This window comes from Gobio gobio (genome assembly GCF_949357685.1).
Source record: "Gobio gobio genome assembly, chromosome: 2".
NCBI lineage: Eukaryota > Metazoa > Chordata > Actinopteri > Cypriniformes > Gobionidae > Gobio > Gobio gobio.
In genome coordinates this window covers 260,872-277,130 of record NC_137098.1, presented here as the reverse complement: position 1 = coordinate 277,130, position 16,259 = coordinate 260,872, and the positions used below count along the sequence as shown (strand labels likewise).

Here is a 16,259-nt window from a genome sequence, read left to right as displayed (position 1 = left end):
AAGTTGATGTCGTTCTCGCCGCCTTGTGGCCTGCGGGACACATCAGTTTCAGGCAATTGCTAATCGCAGTGTCCGCTCTAGGGTTGTGGCCCTGTTGAGCTGCTCCCTTAGATGAGGCCCCTGCTGGCCAGCCCCCTCTCCCGGGTAGGAGCGATCGAGGTCGCCTCCCCTGTGGAGTTTTCGGGAATCGACGCTGTGTTCCCGCCGTCTAGTACGCTTCGGGCCACATCGTTTCCCCGCGCACGCGTGCTGCACCAGCCGCCTCTAGCAAGACTTGCGGTGGTTCAGCAAACGTGTACGCACACCGAAAATCTTCCTCGATTTCGCCCTGCCGGTTAGCCGCTTCAGGGGGTCGGGGAGGAGGCTCGGTTGACACCCGAGACCGGCCTCGAGAGGCTGGTTCCCTTAGCAGATTATCTCGGCGCATGGTTATACCTCCGAATATATCAGCTTGGAGCCTGCGACTGTAGGAAGGGGCATACAGACTGCAGTCCGGTTACCTTCCCCTGAAGTTCAGTGGGGTGGTCTGGACGGCAGTGGTCCCTGGGCAGGTTCGGGTAATGGAACAGGAAGTTCACTCCCTGTTGGTAAGGAGGCCACAGAATGTGCTCCTCCGCCAGACAGGGAGTCCGGGTTCTACAGCCAGTACTTCATAGTTCCTAAGAGGGATGGCGAGTTGCATCCAACTTTAGACCGGAGGTACTTGAATCGTTCTCTGAGGAGATTCAGATTCAAGATGCTTAGCATTTCCTCTATTGTGATTCAGATCCAGTCTGAGGACTGGTCTGTCACGATGGGTCTGAAGAGGACGCATACTTCCCTGTATCCATCCTTCTGTGTCACTGGAAGTTCCTGAGGTTCGCTTTTTGGGGCAAAGCGTACCAATATCGGGTTCTTCCAGGCGGCCTAGCCCTTTGAGACTCTACACGCAGTAGCGTGTTGACGCCTTCTCAGAGAACTGTGTTCCTGGGAGTCGTATGGGATTCTCTACGTTGTGGGCACAATTGTCTCCCGAACGTATCGAGTCCATACGGGCGGTGGTCTCTAAAATGAAGCTAGGCCACAGCATCACTGTGAAGCAGTTTAAGGTCTGCTGGGGCTCATTGCGGCTGCGTCCAACAGAATATCTCTTGGCCTGCTGCATGAGACCCTTACAGTGGTAGCTGGGAATCAAGGGGTTTTTCTCGGGGGGAAAACCATTCTGTATGATCAGGGTAACGCGCAGATGCCTTCGTTCCCTAGTCATATGGAAGAAACCTTGGTTTCTGTCACAGGGGCCAGTGTTGGGAGCGTTCTGTTGCCGGTAATCCGTTTCAACAGGCGCCTCCCTCACTGGCTGGGACGTGGTTATGGGAAGTAAACCAGGTGGCTTTCCTTAAGGGGAAATCCATTCTGTATGATCAGGGTAACGCGCAGTGGCCTTCGTTCCCTAGTCATATGGAAGAAACCTTGGTTTCTGTCCCAAGGGCCAGTGTTGGGAGCGTTCTGTTGCCGGGAATCCGTTTCAACAGACGCCTCCCTCACTGGCTGGGACGTGGTCATGGCGGCCGCTTTGCGAGAGGTCTGTGGGAGACCAGGCATTTCTCCTGGCACATCTACTGCCTGGAAATGCTGGCGGTCTACAAAGCTCTGAGGAGCTTTTTCCCGGACCTCCGCGGCCACCATGTCCTGATATGGAAGTAAACCAGGTGGCTTTCCTTGAGGGGAAATCCATTCTGTATGATCAGGGTAACGCGCAGTGGCCTTCGTTCCCTAGTCATATGGAAGAAACCTTGGTTTCTGTCCCAAGGGCCAGTGTTGGGAGCGTCCTGTTGCCGGAAATCCGTTTCAACAGACGCCTCCCTCACTGGTTGGGGCACGGCAGGGGGGTTTGAGGTTGCGCCCTCTTTGCAGACTGGCGCATCACATCCTCCTGTGGTCCCAAGGGAAACTGTTGTCCATCAGGGCAATGTATGTCCCGGGGGTCCAAAATCAGGGAGCAGACATCCTGTCGAGGCAGGGGCTGAGGCCCGGGGAGTGGCGACTCCACCCAGAGGTGGTGGAGGCCATATGCAAGAGGTTCGGCCCAGTGGAAGTGGATCTGTTTGCGTCTCGAGAGACGTCCCACTGTCCACTGTGGTTTTCCCTCACGCATCCAGCTCCGCCTGGGCTGGATGCCATGGTGCAGACGTGGCCGAGGCTGCGTCTGTACGCATTTCCCCCGATTGCTCTGCTCCCGGGAGTCCTGGAAAGGGTCCGTCGACAGGGGGTCAGTCTACTTCTGGTAGCACCCCGTTGGCCGACTCGAGTTTGGTTCTCGGATATCATAGCTCTGCTAGCAGGTCAGCCGTGGGAGATTCCTCTGAGGAGGGATCTCCTATCTCAGGCGGCGGGTACGATATTTTACCCCCGCCCGGAGATTTGGAACCTGTGGGTCTGGCCCCTGAGGGGACCAGGTTCATAGAGGCTGGCCTATCGGCAGACGTGATAGAGACCTTACTCAGCTCCAGGGCTCCGTCTACGAGGAGACTGTACAGCTTCAAGTGGAATATATTTTCCACTTGGTGCAGAGAACGTGAGGTGGACCCAGTTAACTGCCCAGTGGCTTCAGTGCTGGAGTTCCTCCAAGATCGTTTCTCTGCAGGGCTTACCCCGTCCACACTCAAGGTGTACGTGGCTGCCATTGCGGCTTTCCACACTCCTTTGGGTGATGGGCCTCTGGGTAGGCACCAGCTGGTTGTACAATTCCTCCGTGGGGCTCGGAGGATGAGGCCTGCGGCTCGGTCCAGAGTTCCAACCTGGGACCTGGCAGTGGTTCTCGAAGGATTGGCTGAGGCCCCCTTCGAACCATTGGAGTCGGCTGGACCAAAGGATCTGACCCTTAAGGTGGCTTTTCTCCTTGCCATTACCTCTCTCAGGAGAGTGGGAGATCTCCAGGCCTTGGCGGTAACGCCGACCTGCCTGGAGTTTGCCCCGGGAGGAGTAAAAGCCATCTTACACCCTAGGCCGGGCTACGTGCCTAAGGTGCCATCAAGGGTGGTCAGGTCATTGGTCCTGCAGGCATTTCATCCTCCGCCTCATGTGACGGCGGAAGAGGGGAGGCTTCACCTACTCTGCCCGGTTAGGGCTCTAAGAGTTTATCTGGCGAAGTCTGCACAGTGGAGGAGATCACAACAACTGTTGGTGTGTTTTGGTTCACCTAAGAAGGGATTGCCTGCGTCTACTCAGACAATCAGTAACTGGATTGTCCAGGCGATTACCATGGCCTACCAGGTGCGCAGTTTGCCTTCACCTGTGGCCGTGAGGGCTCATTCCACCAGAGGCATGGCCTCTTCGGTGGCCCTTCTTTCTGGGGTCCCCTTGCAGAATATCTGCGAGGCGGCCGGGTGGGCTACCCCACACACTTTCATCAGGTTCTATAGCCTGGATCTCCCTACGACGCCTGGTGCGAGGGTGCTCCAGTCCTAGCTGTGCCCGGTCTCCGGCTTCACACTAGGGCAGGTGCTATCCTTCGGTGTGGCCTAGTGGGTACTCGTTCCCCAAAGCGTCGTCCCGATGCAGTGCGAGTTCCCTCGAAAGGGAACTGCTCGGGTTATGTATATAACCCTTGTTCCCTGAGAAGGGGAACGAGCACTGCATCCCGACGCCACACCTCGGCGCGCCTGGAGCGCATGCTTCAGAGCAATTACTACCGCCATTACGTTCCAGCTCCCCTTTTATACTTCCGGGTATGCCGTCACAATGACGTCATCACGCACGCCAATCGGATTGGCCTAGTTGGCATTCTGGTTTCAGATTCGCTGATGCTAAGGGAGCATCCCCAAAGCGTCGTCCCGATGCAGTGCTCGTTCCCCTTCTCAGGGAACAAGGGTTATATACATAACCCGAGCAGTTTTCAGTCAGCTGAACAAATTCTTGAGCTCAAACGGATACTATGACAATTTTCAGTCTGGTTTCCGACCGCATCACAGCACAGAGACAGCGCTCATAAAGATAATAAATGATATTTACCTCAATACAGATACAGGCAAAACATAAATTCTGGTACTACTCGACCTCAGTGCTGCATTCGACACTGTTGACCACAACATACTTCTTGACAGGGTAGAACAGGCTCCTATTCAACCTATACATGCTGCCACTGAGCCAAATAATGAAAAATAACAAAATGGCTTACCACAGCTATGCTGACGACACCCAGATCTACTTAGCCCTATCACCTAATGACTACAGCCCCATTGACTCTCTATGTAAATGCATTGATGAAGTTAACAGTTGGATGTGCCAAAACTTTCTTCAGTTAAACAAAGACAAAACTGAAATCACTACATTCGGAAACAAAGATGAAATTCTCAAAGGTGAATTTGGAATTTGTGTGATTTTGGAGTCAGACCTGAGTTTCAGTAGTCATGTCAAAGCAATAACTAAATCAGCTTACTATCATCTGAAAAATATTGCAAGAATTAGATGCTTTGTTTCCAGGCCAGACTTAGAGAAACTCGTTCATGCTTTTATCACCAGCAGGGTGGACTATTGTAATGGTCTTCTCACTGGCCTTCCCAAAAAGACCATTAGACAGCTTCAGCTCATACAGAACGCTGCTTCCAGGATTCTGAGCAGAACCAGAAAATAGGACCATGTCACACCAGATCTTTACACTGGCTTCCAGTTACATTTAGGATCGATTTTAAAGCACTAGTACTTGTATATAAATCACTCAATGACCCAGGACCTCAATACATTGCAAATATGCTGATAAAGTACAAAACCAACAGATCACTCAGATCATCAGGATCAAGTAATTAGAAATACCAAGGGTTCACTCAAAACAAGGAGAGTCTGCTTTTAGCTATTATGCCAGCCGCAGCTGAACCAGCTTCCTGAACAGATCAGATGTGCTCCAACAGTAGCCACTTTCAAATCCAGACTAAAAACACATCTGTTAAGCTGTGCATTTACTGAATGAGCTGTGCCACTGTATGTTGACTGACTGATTGCTGATTGCCGACTGATTGCACCTTATCTTATGCGTTTACTGAATTTACGGACTACATGTGCACGGAGCGCCCTCCGGCTGCCAGTATGAAGTATGAAGAGTTTTTTATGAATGAGAGCAGCTGACGCTCGTATTACTATCTTTAGAAGGTACCGACGGTTTTCATATTCATAACTCCTGACACATATTAACAAATTACGGTCACTATATGTCTTTGAGAATAAAACAGAGGTCAAAAATGGAAGCTTGAGTCTTAGATCTTTTAAATGATGTATAGTTTGTCTAGGTAATTATTTACATCTGATAGTAATTTTGAGCTAATTTAAACAAAGAAAGCTTCAGGGCGCCTCGTTGCACGATGTGTTTGTTTGAGTTGATGTGTGTGTGGGCGTCGCTTCAGTATTTGAATCTCAATGGAGCGCGCGCTTAGTGGGCGTGGTCGCATTAACGTATAATGAGCCGCTCAGGAACGACTAACATCGATCTGCTTTCAAACGGATTACAAAAAAACACAGAATATTTGTTTTTGATTTGGTTTACAGTGTTTAAAACCTGACATTTCAGAGTGTCTTCAGACACATGTCTCATGTTTGTCAGACAAGAATTCACTAAGCTAGAGGTCATTTTCTGAAGACTATCTGAATGAACGTCTTTGACAGAGAGCCTGCAGATCGCGCATCATGTTTGATTTTTTTATTTTGCAAAAAGTACAACAATTTGTTTTTATTGTGACTGTACTAAAAGAAAAAGAAACTTAACAGATTATAATGATGTATAACACTTGCCTGAATGACAAAAAAACGATACAGTTATTTGAGTCTCTTTGGCGCTGATAAGAAAAAAAGCAAGCCAATCACGCCGGCGTGATTGCCGACTCGAGAGGGTTAATAAACTGCACTTGGGGTTCATCACTTCAACTTGCCTCCAGTGGACTTTAACTTTACAGAATACTCGACCATCAAAAATGAACCCAGTAGTGAATTGTTGAGTCAACATATGCACTGAAACTTACACTGCACACACACATTTTTGTTGTATTTTTTTTATACCACTGTAACCATCTATTATACAACTGTATACCATCTTAAAACATCCTTAACATCCCCATAACCTATAACATCAGTCATAAATTGTTCTCTGGTTAAAGATGTCAGGTGTTGTCCTTAAACCAGCTCAATCTGAGTTTGAGTGCACTGGGCAGGTTAGAAATATCTAAACTACAACCAATAAACATGAAAAAAAATCACTCAGAGACTGAAATGTTTATAAGAATAACCACAGAATGGTTTCCGTTTTTACTTAAAGAAGTTTCAGAATAATACAAAGACAATAATTCAAAAGGCAAAAATAACATAATGTTTAAGTCTTCACCTGAAGCGCACCCCCAAAAAACAATGAACAAAGCTTTTTATACTCGGACATATCCTGGGGCACAGCCTTAAGAAGTCATCATCATATAGTAAGCTACTCGCCTTGGACTCAAGCAATCATAATATTTGTCCAAGGCTACCACAACTTCTGCAACAAGCAAACACACATTTCTTTTGTCTTTCTTTGCAGTGGACACTTGAAGGCTCAAGGCCTACTCTTATTGTAGCAGAAATCAGCAAATAGTAAAACTTGTTCAAGAAAACATGTTTAGCTCATTAACACTTCTAAACAAGAAAACAAGAAAACCACACTCACATCTAAAATGCAAACTTTATTGCAAGGCAAGTTTGAATTCCACTATATTTCAAGAAATTCAAACTTTTCTTGCAAATTGAACATTTCATAATTGGCACTTTCAAATAGACTTTCCAACATAAACCTTCTAATGTAATTCGTTAACTTTTTATTCAACTTCTCCATTTGTCTGATGACTCTTATCATCTGCCCTCCACTGGGAGGGTCACTCCTTGCGTGCTGCTTTCGTCCTCCTTTTCTCTTTCTTCTCTGCTTTCTTTCCTTCTTGAGATGTTCAACTAAAAGATCGTCCATAAACATTTCAGTTTTATCTGCCACTTTTGTTGTTCTATTCAAATCATTTAGGAAAGATCTTGTTTCCTGGAATTTATCAGAGGAATTCAAATTTACTCGTTGGCCATTTAGAGCCAACTTGACAATTTCCATGTTCATATAACTCTCCCTGTCTCTGACACGTGATCCTTACACACACATTCAAGCATACAACGATTATAAATGATTATGAATGCTAATACAGAGTAATATTGAATAATAATCTACAAACACACATCAAGCCTTGCGTTCACATTATTAATCTTATTTTCCCTGAAAGCCAATATCCGTGATCTCACTTGGAGTTATTTTTACTTTGGTCTTACTTTTATTGACAAAGTTATTAATAGAAAGACAAACACATTAAGAAGGACTACTGTATCCTTTCAAATGGATACACTGTTGCCCACATTTTTGGGGTTCAGGTAGGTGTAGGGAAGCTCCAACTTCTTGTTCCGCTTCTCGATGCGATCTGACAACTTGCTCAGATTCTTTTGGAAATCTTCAATGAGCTTTAAAGGAGCGTCTTCATCAAACAGGTTTTCTGGGAAATCTCCCAGAGGGTACTACAAACAGGACAAAAAGATAGTAATCATAAATAACACGTTGATAATAAACATGTTTATAATAATGTTTAACACACTACGGGCCAGATTTACTAAACAGCAAATTTAGTTTGACCTCGGTTTTAATGTCTCATCCGAAGGACAGAAATCAATGTTAAGTGGTCTCTTAATTTTTTTCAGAGCTGTATATTCTAAAAGAAAACGGCTCGGGTTATGTCTATAACCCTTGTTCCCTGAGAAAGGGAACGAGCACTGCGTCGGAACGACGAATTTGGGGAACGAGTACCCACTAGGCCACACCGAGGGTTACGCCTGCACCTAGTGTGAAGTTGGAGACCAGGCAAAACTAGGACTGGAGCACCCTAGCGCTGGGCGTCGTAGGGAGATGCAAGCTATAAAATCATATAAAAGTGTGTGGGGTAGCACACCCAGCTGCCTCGCAGATATCCTACATAGGGACTCCAGAAAGGAGAGCCACCGAAGAGGCCATGCCTCTGGTGGAATGAGCCCTCACAGCCATAGGTGAAGGCAAATTGCGCACCTGATAAGCCGTGGCTATTGCCTGGACAATCCAGTTGCTAATTGTCTGAGTGGAAGCAGGCAGCCCTTTCTTGGGTGAACCAAAGCACACTAATAGCTGTTCTGATTTCCTCCACTGCGCAGACTTCGCCAAATATATTTTAAGAGCTCTGACTGGGCAGAGCAGGTGAAGTCTCCCTTCTTCCGCCGTCACTTGAGGTGGAGGATGGAATGCCTGAAGAACCAATGACCTGGTCACACTAGATGGCACCTTGGGCACATAACCCGGCTTAGGATGTAAGATGGCCTTAACTCCGCCAGGGGCGAACTCAAGGCAAGTCGGCGTTACCGCCAAGGCCTGGAGGTCCCCCACTCTCCTCAGAGAAGTGATAGCAAGGAGAAAAGCCACCTTAAAGGTCAGGTTCTTTGCCTCAGCCGACTCCAGTAGCTCAAAGGGGGCCTCAGCCAAACCTTCAAGTACCACTGCCAGATCCCAAGTTGGAACTCTGGAACGATACACGGGCCTCATCCTCCGAGCCCCACGGAGGAACCGTACAACAAAATGGTGACTACCCATTTTGCCCATCGCTCACAGGAGTGTGGAAAGTCCCAATGGAAGCCACGTTCACCTTGAGTGTGGACGGGGTAAGACCCGCAGAGAAGCGATTTTGGAGGAACTCCAGCACTGAAGTCACTGGGCAGTTAACTGGGTCCACCTCATGCTCCCTGCACCAAGTGGCAAACACATTCCACTTGAGGCTGTACAGTCTCCTTGTAGACAGAGCCCTGGAACTGAGTAAGGTCTCAATCACATCTGCCGGCAGGCCGGCCTCTAGGTACCTGACCCCCTCAGGGGCCAGACCCAGAGGTTCCAAATTTCCGGCCGGGGGTGAAATATTGTGCCCCCCCGCCTGAGACAGGAGACCTCTTGCACATGGCCTCCACCACCTCTGGGTGGAGCCACCACTCCCCGGGCCTCAGCCCCTGCCTCGACAGGATGTCTGCTCCCTGATTTTGGACTGTCGCTGTAATAGACTGTAATAGGGTGAACACTTCAAAACTACAAACGCAAGGCAAGTGGACTTTGTCCTCAAAACCAAAACTACGTTGCGCATTATAACCACTCACACGTGTTTCTATTGAGTTTATGAATGCAATGTCTCATAATCAGAGGCGTTCAGATTAGCCGGAGTTTTGTTCAGAGCGCGCCGCTCTCGCTCGCTGAAAAATGCACTCAAAGCGGAGATAAACATGCGATGTATGCAGGAGATTCATTCATCATACAGTGGTTGACTGTTTTTGTTCTATTTCAGCAGCGAAAATAGTTTCAAACAAACACAGCAGAACCACAGCACATCTGATATGACTGGCATAAAGTTGGCGAATTTAGGGACCGTCTCTAAAGTTACATACAACATTTGTAACGTTATACACGTTTCTAACTTCAAAAGCATTTGAAGAGAATGACAGGCATAAATCTGACTGTAAAGTATTCATCTAGGTGTCAGGTATGATGCACACATTTTGATATTTAAAATAATCTGTCAAATCATATGGAAATATGGATATGCATTATTTCACTAGGATACTGTTTGGGCTCTTACACAAAATATGGTAGATTTAAATGCATCATTGCTGAACACTGATATGAATATTGCTTGAGAATATATTTACAGAGATAATATTAGTGATTATATTTACACCAAATTATTATTATATATGCGTTGCTATTGACGACGGCCATTATAAGGAAGGATATCCCACAGAATCTAGCTTAAAAAAGTGCACAGAGCTGCTTGATTTATTTGTTGTTTGTTGATTTTCAAATATAAAACTTGTTTAAATGTTTTAAGTGTGTGCATCTGTTCTTTTTGAACACTTTCATCTCATTTAAACAAAACCGTGATAATATTGATAACCGTGATAATTTGGGTCACTATAATCATGATGTGAAATTTCCATACCGTTTCATCCCTACCCAGGACATACATTGCCCTGATTGACAACAGTTTCCCTTGGGACCACAGGAGGATGTGATGTGCCAGTTTGCACAAAGGGCGCGACTTCAGACCCCCCTGACAATTGAGGTACGATACGACAGCTGTGTTGTCTGTTCGTACCAGGACATGGTGACCGCGGAGGTCCGGGAAAAAGCTCCTCAGAGCCTTGTAGACCGCCATCATCGCCAGGCAGTTTATGTGCCAGGAGGAATGACGGCCCTCCCACGGGCCCCTCGCAAAGCGGCCGTCCATGACCGCGCCCCAACCAATGAGGGAGGCGTCTGTTGAAACGGATTTCCGGCAACAGGACGCTCCCAACACTGGCCACTGGGACAGAAACCAAGGTTTCTTCCATATGACTAGGGAACGAAGGCATCTGCGCGTTACCCTGATCATACGGAACGGATTCCCTCTGGGGGAAAACCCCTTGGTTTTCAGCCACCACTGTAGGGGTCTCATGTGCAGCAGGCCAAAAGGTATCACATTGGACGCTGCCGCCATGTGCCCCAGCAACTTCTGAGTGTAAAAGTGCATTACAGTGAGGCTGCAGCCCAGCTTCACTCTCGAGACCATCGCCAGTATGGACTCGACGCGCACGGGGGACAATTGTGCCCGCATCATTGTCGAGTCCCATACAATCCCCAGGAACGTGCTTCTCTGGGAAGGCGTCAACACGCTCTTCTTCGTGTTGAGTCTCAGCCCCAAGCACCTACTGTGAGCCAGAATGACATCTCGATGTCGAACAGCCATTTCGCGCGACTGGGCCAGAATGAGCCAGTCGTCGATATAGTTGAGTATATGGATGCCCTGGAGTCTCAATGGAGCCAGTGCTGCATCCATACACTTCGTGAAGGTGCGAGGGGATCGAGCTAGGCCGAAGGGAAGAACCCGATATTGGTACGCTTCGCCCCCGAAAGCGAGCCTCAGGAACTTCCTGTGAGATGGAAGGATGGAGATATGGAAGTATGCGTCCTTCAGATCTATCGTGACGAACCAGTCCTCGAACTGGATCTGACTCACGATGGCTGGAATTGTGAGCATCCTGAACCTGTATCTCCTCACAGACCGGTTCAGATACCTGAGATCTATTATTGGACGCAACCCACCATCCTTCTTGGGAACTATGAAGTACCGGCTGTAGAAGCCGGACTCCCTGTCTGGCGGAGGGATACGTTCTATAGCCTCCTTGACCAGCAGGGAGCATACTTCCTGTTCCATCGGGGGAGGGAAACCGAACTGCAGCCTGTAACCCCGTTCTATAGTATGCAGGGCCCACGCAAATATTCCCGGAAGGCATGACCATGCGCCAAGATAATCTACTAAGGAAACTAGCCTCTCGAGGCCAGTCTTGGGTGTTAACCGAGCCTCCTCCCCAACCCCCTGAAGGTGACCGTCAAGGTGAAGTTGGGGAAGAGTTTTGGCGGGCGCACGCGAATGCTGGACCGCCGCAGGTCTTAATAGAGGCAGCTGGAGCAGCGCACATGCGCAGGGAATCGATTCAACCTCGATCGTTCCACCCTGTGGGGGACGGCTCTCAGCGATCTTGCCGAAGTTAGGATCGCTTGGAAGTCTTCTTGGCCTGAATGTCGCCCTTCGGCTGAGAAGGCTTCTTGCGAGCGTGACGCCTCCTTTGCCAAGCTCCCTCAGGAGGGGTGCGGGAGGCGACACTCTGCTTTTGCACCTCGCGGTGCGTGGAGCCGGATGACGGACCGGGCTGCCCACTCGGAGCAGCCTTCGCCGAGGAGCCAGGGCGGCGAAGGATGAACTTCTGGAAGGCGGCCGACTGCTTCCTCGCCTCCTGAAACCTCTCGACGACGGTATCAACCACACCGCCGAAGAGGCCAGAAGGCGAGATCGGGGCATCAAGGAGAAAGTGTTTCTCCCTCTCCCTGATCCCCGACAGGTTGAGCCACAGATGTCTCTCGAACCGCCATGGTGTGCAGGCAACCAGCAGCGTGACCCACCGCACTAAAAGCCCTGCTGAACAACCTGGAGGTATCGCGGCAAGGTTTAGTGGGCAGCGTCGGAGCCTTCAATGATGCAGCGGCCCCAGGTGAGAGGTGGCCCGCGATCGCCTCTTCCACCCGCGGCAATGCTGCATAACCCGACTCAGCCACCCCCAGCACGTTCGCAAAGTCCAGCACTGGGGGATTTGATAAGCGGGCTGAGAAGGGTCTTTCCCATGATTTACACAACCCGTTGTGCAAATCAGGAAAGAAGGGAAGGCCCCGACGTGGAGGCTGAACCCGACGCCTGAAAAAGCGTTCATCCAGCTTAGATGGTGGCTGGATGTCCACTATTAGCTGTGGCCAATCTAAATTAAGCTTGGCCACGGCGTGGGTTATAACCTCCACGTGCTCCTCCATTGCGGGTGTGTGGAGTGGCGAAGGCGCCACATCACCGGCCTCGATTCCCATAGCGTTCGACTCCTCAGAGTCGGACAGCCTGAGAACCGGATCCTCCGCCCCCGTGGGAAGAAGCCGCAGCGCGGGCTTCCACCCGGGGCGGGAGGATATCGGAATCGTCGGAGGAGGATGAGGAAGGTGCCTCAGCAGTCCTGAATCCCCTCGACAGATCCATCTGTGAGCCCCACGATCTACGGCGCCGCTCTTCCTCAACAGACGCAGGCCCAGAGGCTCACGGGGCTGGCCGGTCTCCTCAAAGACAGCCAGCCACGAGCGCAGCACTCTCAGCGGCAGCCTTTCACAATCACCACAGGCCGCTCCCTCAAGAGCGGCCCGGGCATGCTGCTCACCGAGACACTGCACACAGAGTTGTGTCCGCGCCCGTAATGTAGCGAGGACACAGAGCAACACACAACCTGAAATGCTCGCTCGCCATAACGTAGAAATAGATGGTAGACAAACAACACTAAATATGACCAACAAACACAGAGCGCTAATGCTGAAGAACAGAAAGCTATCTCTGTTGTGTTCAGACGTCCTTTTGTATCTTCCTGGTATGCCGTCACATACTACGTCATGACGCAACACCAATCAGGATTGGGCTGATTCCATTCATTTTTCAGACGCTTTACACTAGGGGCATTCCCCACAGTGCCGTCACAATGACGCAGTTCGAGTTCCCTCGAAGGGGAACTGGGGAATACATAAGGGAATGCAACACACCTATTGAAGTTAGAAATCAAAATCACCCGTGTCCAGCGTGATGACTCCGATCTTTTGAATATTCTTATCTAATAATTGCCTCACCGACATGGCATGATGGCCAGAGGTGAACTGGCACCCTGACTGAGCCTGGTTTCTCCCAAGGTTTATTTTTCTCCATTATGCTCCTGATGGAGTTTTGGTTTCCTTGCCGCTGTCGCCTCTGGCTTGGCTTGCTCAGTTGGGGACAATAAGTAAATAAATTTCAAATAAATTTGAGTTACTGTACAGCCGAATCAAATTCTGTTGCATTATTTTCCTGTTTAACACTGTGAAGCTGCTTTGTAACAATCTGCATTGTATTGAGTTGATTGGGTTACTACATTGCATATAGATCCATTTCGGGATTATCAATCTAAATACATTGACAAATATAATAAAATGTTAAGATTCAAGCTTGAGATTATACTGGGGCACAGTAGATTTATACTAGGGTACATGGATTATGAGATATTAAACATTAACTAAGATGAGTACTTTATCATGAATTATGGTTTATTACATATGATTGTGATGTTTTCTTTGTTCATGCATGTAAGACTACTTGTTGAAATTATGTTTTACAAACAAAGTTCAGGAGGAGAACATTCAGATAATTAACCTAATTAATACTCTGGGTTCGGCCCAAAATTCAGAGCTCAGAGCCAAATACACATAACCTTTACTCTATTTAATTTAATGTAAGTGTGAACTTGTGAATTATTAAAGGAATACACGAAAATCCGCATTATATCATGTCCATTGTATGTCCATTGACTATGAAGAAGACATGAACATGCTTAATAACTGAGAGATCATGATTAATGAAAAACATTAGTTCTATGATTAATTGATATCCTGGTCTAGCCAGTGCATGCATGAAATAATGTGGATTTTGTACATTCCTTTAATAACTCATGTAGTCTTACATGCATGAATTCATTATAATTCATGTAGCATAACTGTAGCTTTATTCATGGATAGTAAAGACCAATGTTTCTGTGAACAAAGAAAACATCATGATCACACGCAATAAACCATAATAATTCATGATAAAGTACTAATCTTAGTTCATGTTTTAATAAAGATGTTGTTCATCCATGAAGTCATGAATGAAGGATTTTGAACCCCTGTTTATTTATTTTTTTTTTATTTAATTTATCACTGCGTGTCTTTAGTAAATCCTGACAGTAGTTTAACACCAAAAGAGGGTTTGCTCTGGCGCAAGCTGTTAGTAAATCTGGCCCAAAGTATGACAGCACATTAATATTGAGTAAGAGCAATTGCAACACTATGCTTACAGTTTGCTAAATGTCCTATGTAATGTAACAGTAAGCCATTGTCTCACACACACACACACACACACACACACACACACACACACACACACACACACACAGATTGTTCACAGTAAAAGTGAATTGCAGTCTTTTCACGTGTGTGCCCTGATGATGTACAAACTCACATAGTCTGCAGAGTCATTGGTCAGCAGTTTCAGGGTTGACATTATATTCACCGTCGTGCCCATATCCGGTAGGGTCTCCAGGATCGTGTCCTCAGTGGTCTGGCCTTTCTCCTTGGGAGGGGGCTTATTGAGGGCAGAGGGGAAGTTAGGCATCCAGCCGCCAAAGTCATACTGGGGGGAAAGAATCGGTGAAAAATGTGACATGTAAGCCAAATATTCACAAAGAATCATAAGAGCACATAATTAACATCACTGAAGCCATGGAAAGTGGATATGGACGGGTTTTTCCTGTTGTTGTGGTCTACTTGCTCTAGAGGGTTAAAGCTTCTTGAGGTCATGTTAATAACATACAACAGTTAAATGCAGAGTCCGCATTTCGGTTTTGTGAAAGGTTGCTGATATTTGAGCTCAAAAGTCAATCAAAAGAAACCCCTCCCCTTCATGCTCCTGAAAAGAGATTGGCTGGGATCATTTATGGCTTGGTCCAAACCACTATATTTTTTCCCATTCACAGAGCCAGGACAACAGAGGGATTTTGGGCTCAGGCACTGAACGGACAGCTAGAGGAATGTGTGAAGGAATTCGCTGGATTTGAGAAAAAGTGTGAGAGATTAGGATTGCGGACTGCAGTTTTAATGGCCCTGTGTGATTGGAAGTGAATTGACTTGTACTAACTGACCTGTCCATTGTTTACAGCGGCATGTTGGGCTGATCCAGTGAAGATCACCATGGTAACAAACTTGATAAGCTCTTCCAATGTCTGAAAAGATGATGGTATTCCTGGGAAGAAGAATGAAAGTGTCATGATCACCAGTGAAAGTGCCTGTGATTTACCACCAGAGGGTACTCCACCCCGGACTACAGTATTGCCATACTATCTCAGACTACATCTCCCATAATCCTTTGCCTGGACTCATCATCCCTGATTACATCCACCTGTGTCTCATTAACCTGTTCACCTCACCCTATATAAGCCTAGTTATCTCAGTCATTCATTGCGAAGTCTTGTTTGTTGTATAACTTCATTTCTGAGCGTTTTCCCTGGTTTCTTGTCTCTGGTTTTGGATTACTTACCTGTTCCATGGATTACCCTTTTGCCTATCTCTCCTGTCTTGTTTGCCTGTTTGGACTGCTTGCATGTGTATGACCTTTTGCCTGTTTTATGGACTACGACTTTGGATTACCCTTTCATTAAAGCTGCATTTGGATCCTCAACCTTCGCGTCTCAGAGCAGTATGTTACAGGAAGGCTGTTTCTGTGAAGAACTCAGTTTAGGATGTTTCCACATGCACACACACACACACACACACACACACACACACACACACACACACACACACACACACACACACACACACACACACACACACACACACACACACACACACACTACCCCTAAAGACTCCACAGCAAACCGATCCGAACCGAACCGTGACATGAACCGAACCGTGGCATAGGTGTATTGTTACACCCCTATCAAACTCATTGTTGTGCTCCTCAAAACATTCCTGAAACATTTGTGCTTTGTGGCTGCGCATTATCTGCTGAAAGAGCCACAGCCACAGCCACCAGGGAATACTGTTTCCATGA

The 16,259-nt window shown here is 47.6% G+C and overlaps 1 protein-coding gene across 1 annotated transcript in view; it reads right to left on the bottom strand.

Moving 5' to 3' along the window:
• Positions 1-6,236: 6,236 nt before the first annotated feature.
• LOC307122716 (hydroperoxide isomerase ALOXE3-like) overlaps positions 6,237-16,259 on the bottom strand; it is a 35,068-nt gene continuing 25,045 nt past the window's right edge. Inside the window, exons 12-14 of the mRNA XM_079810892.1 lie at positions 15,349-15,449; positions 14,670-14,840; positions 6,237-7,539 (exon numbers count right to left, since the gene is read on the bottom strand). Of these exons, the coding sequence (XP_079667018.1) occupies positions 7,360-7,539; positions 14,670-14,840; positions 15,349-15,449 (452 nt within the window). The 3' untranslated portion in view covers positions 6,237-7,359. The remainder of the gene's footprint in view (positions 7,540-14,669; positions 14,841-15,348; positions 15,450-16,259) is intronic.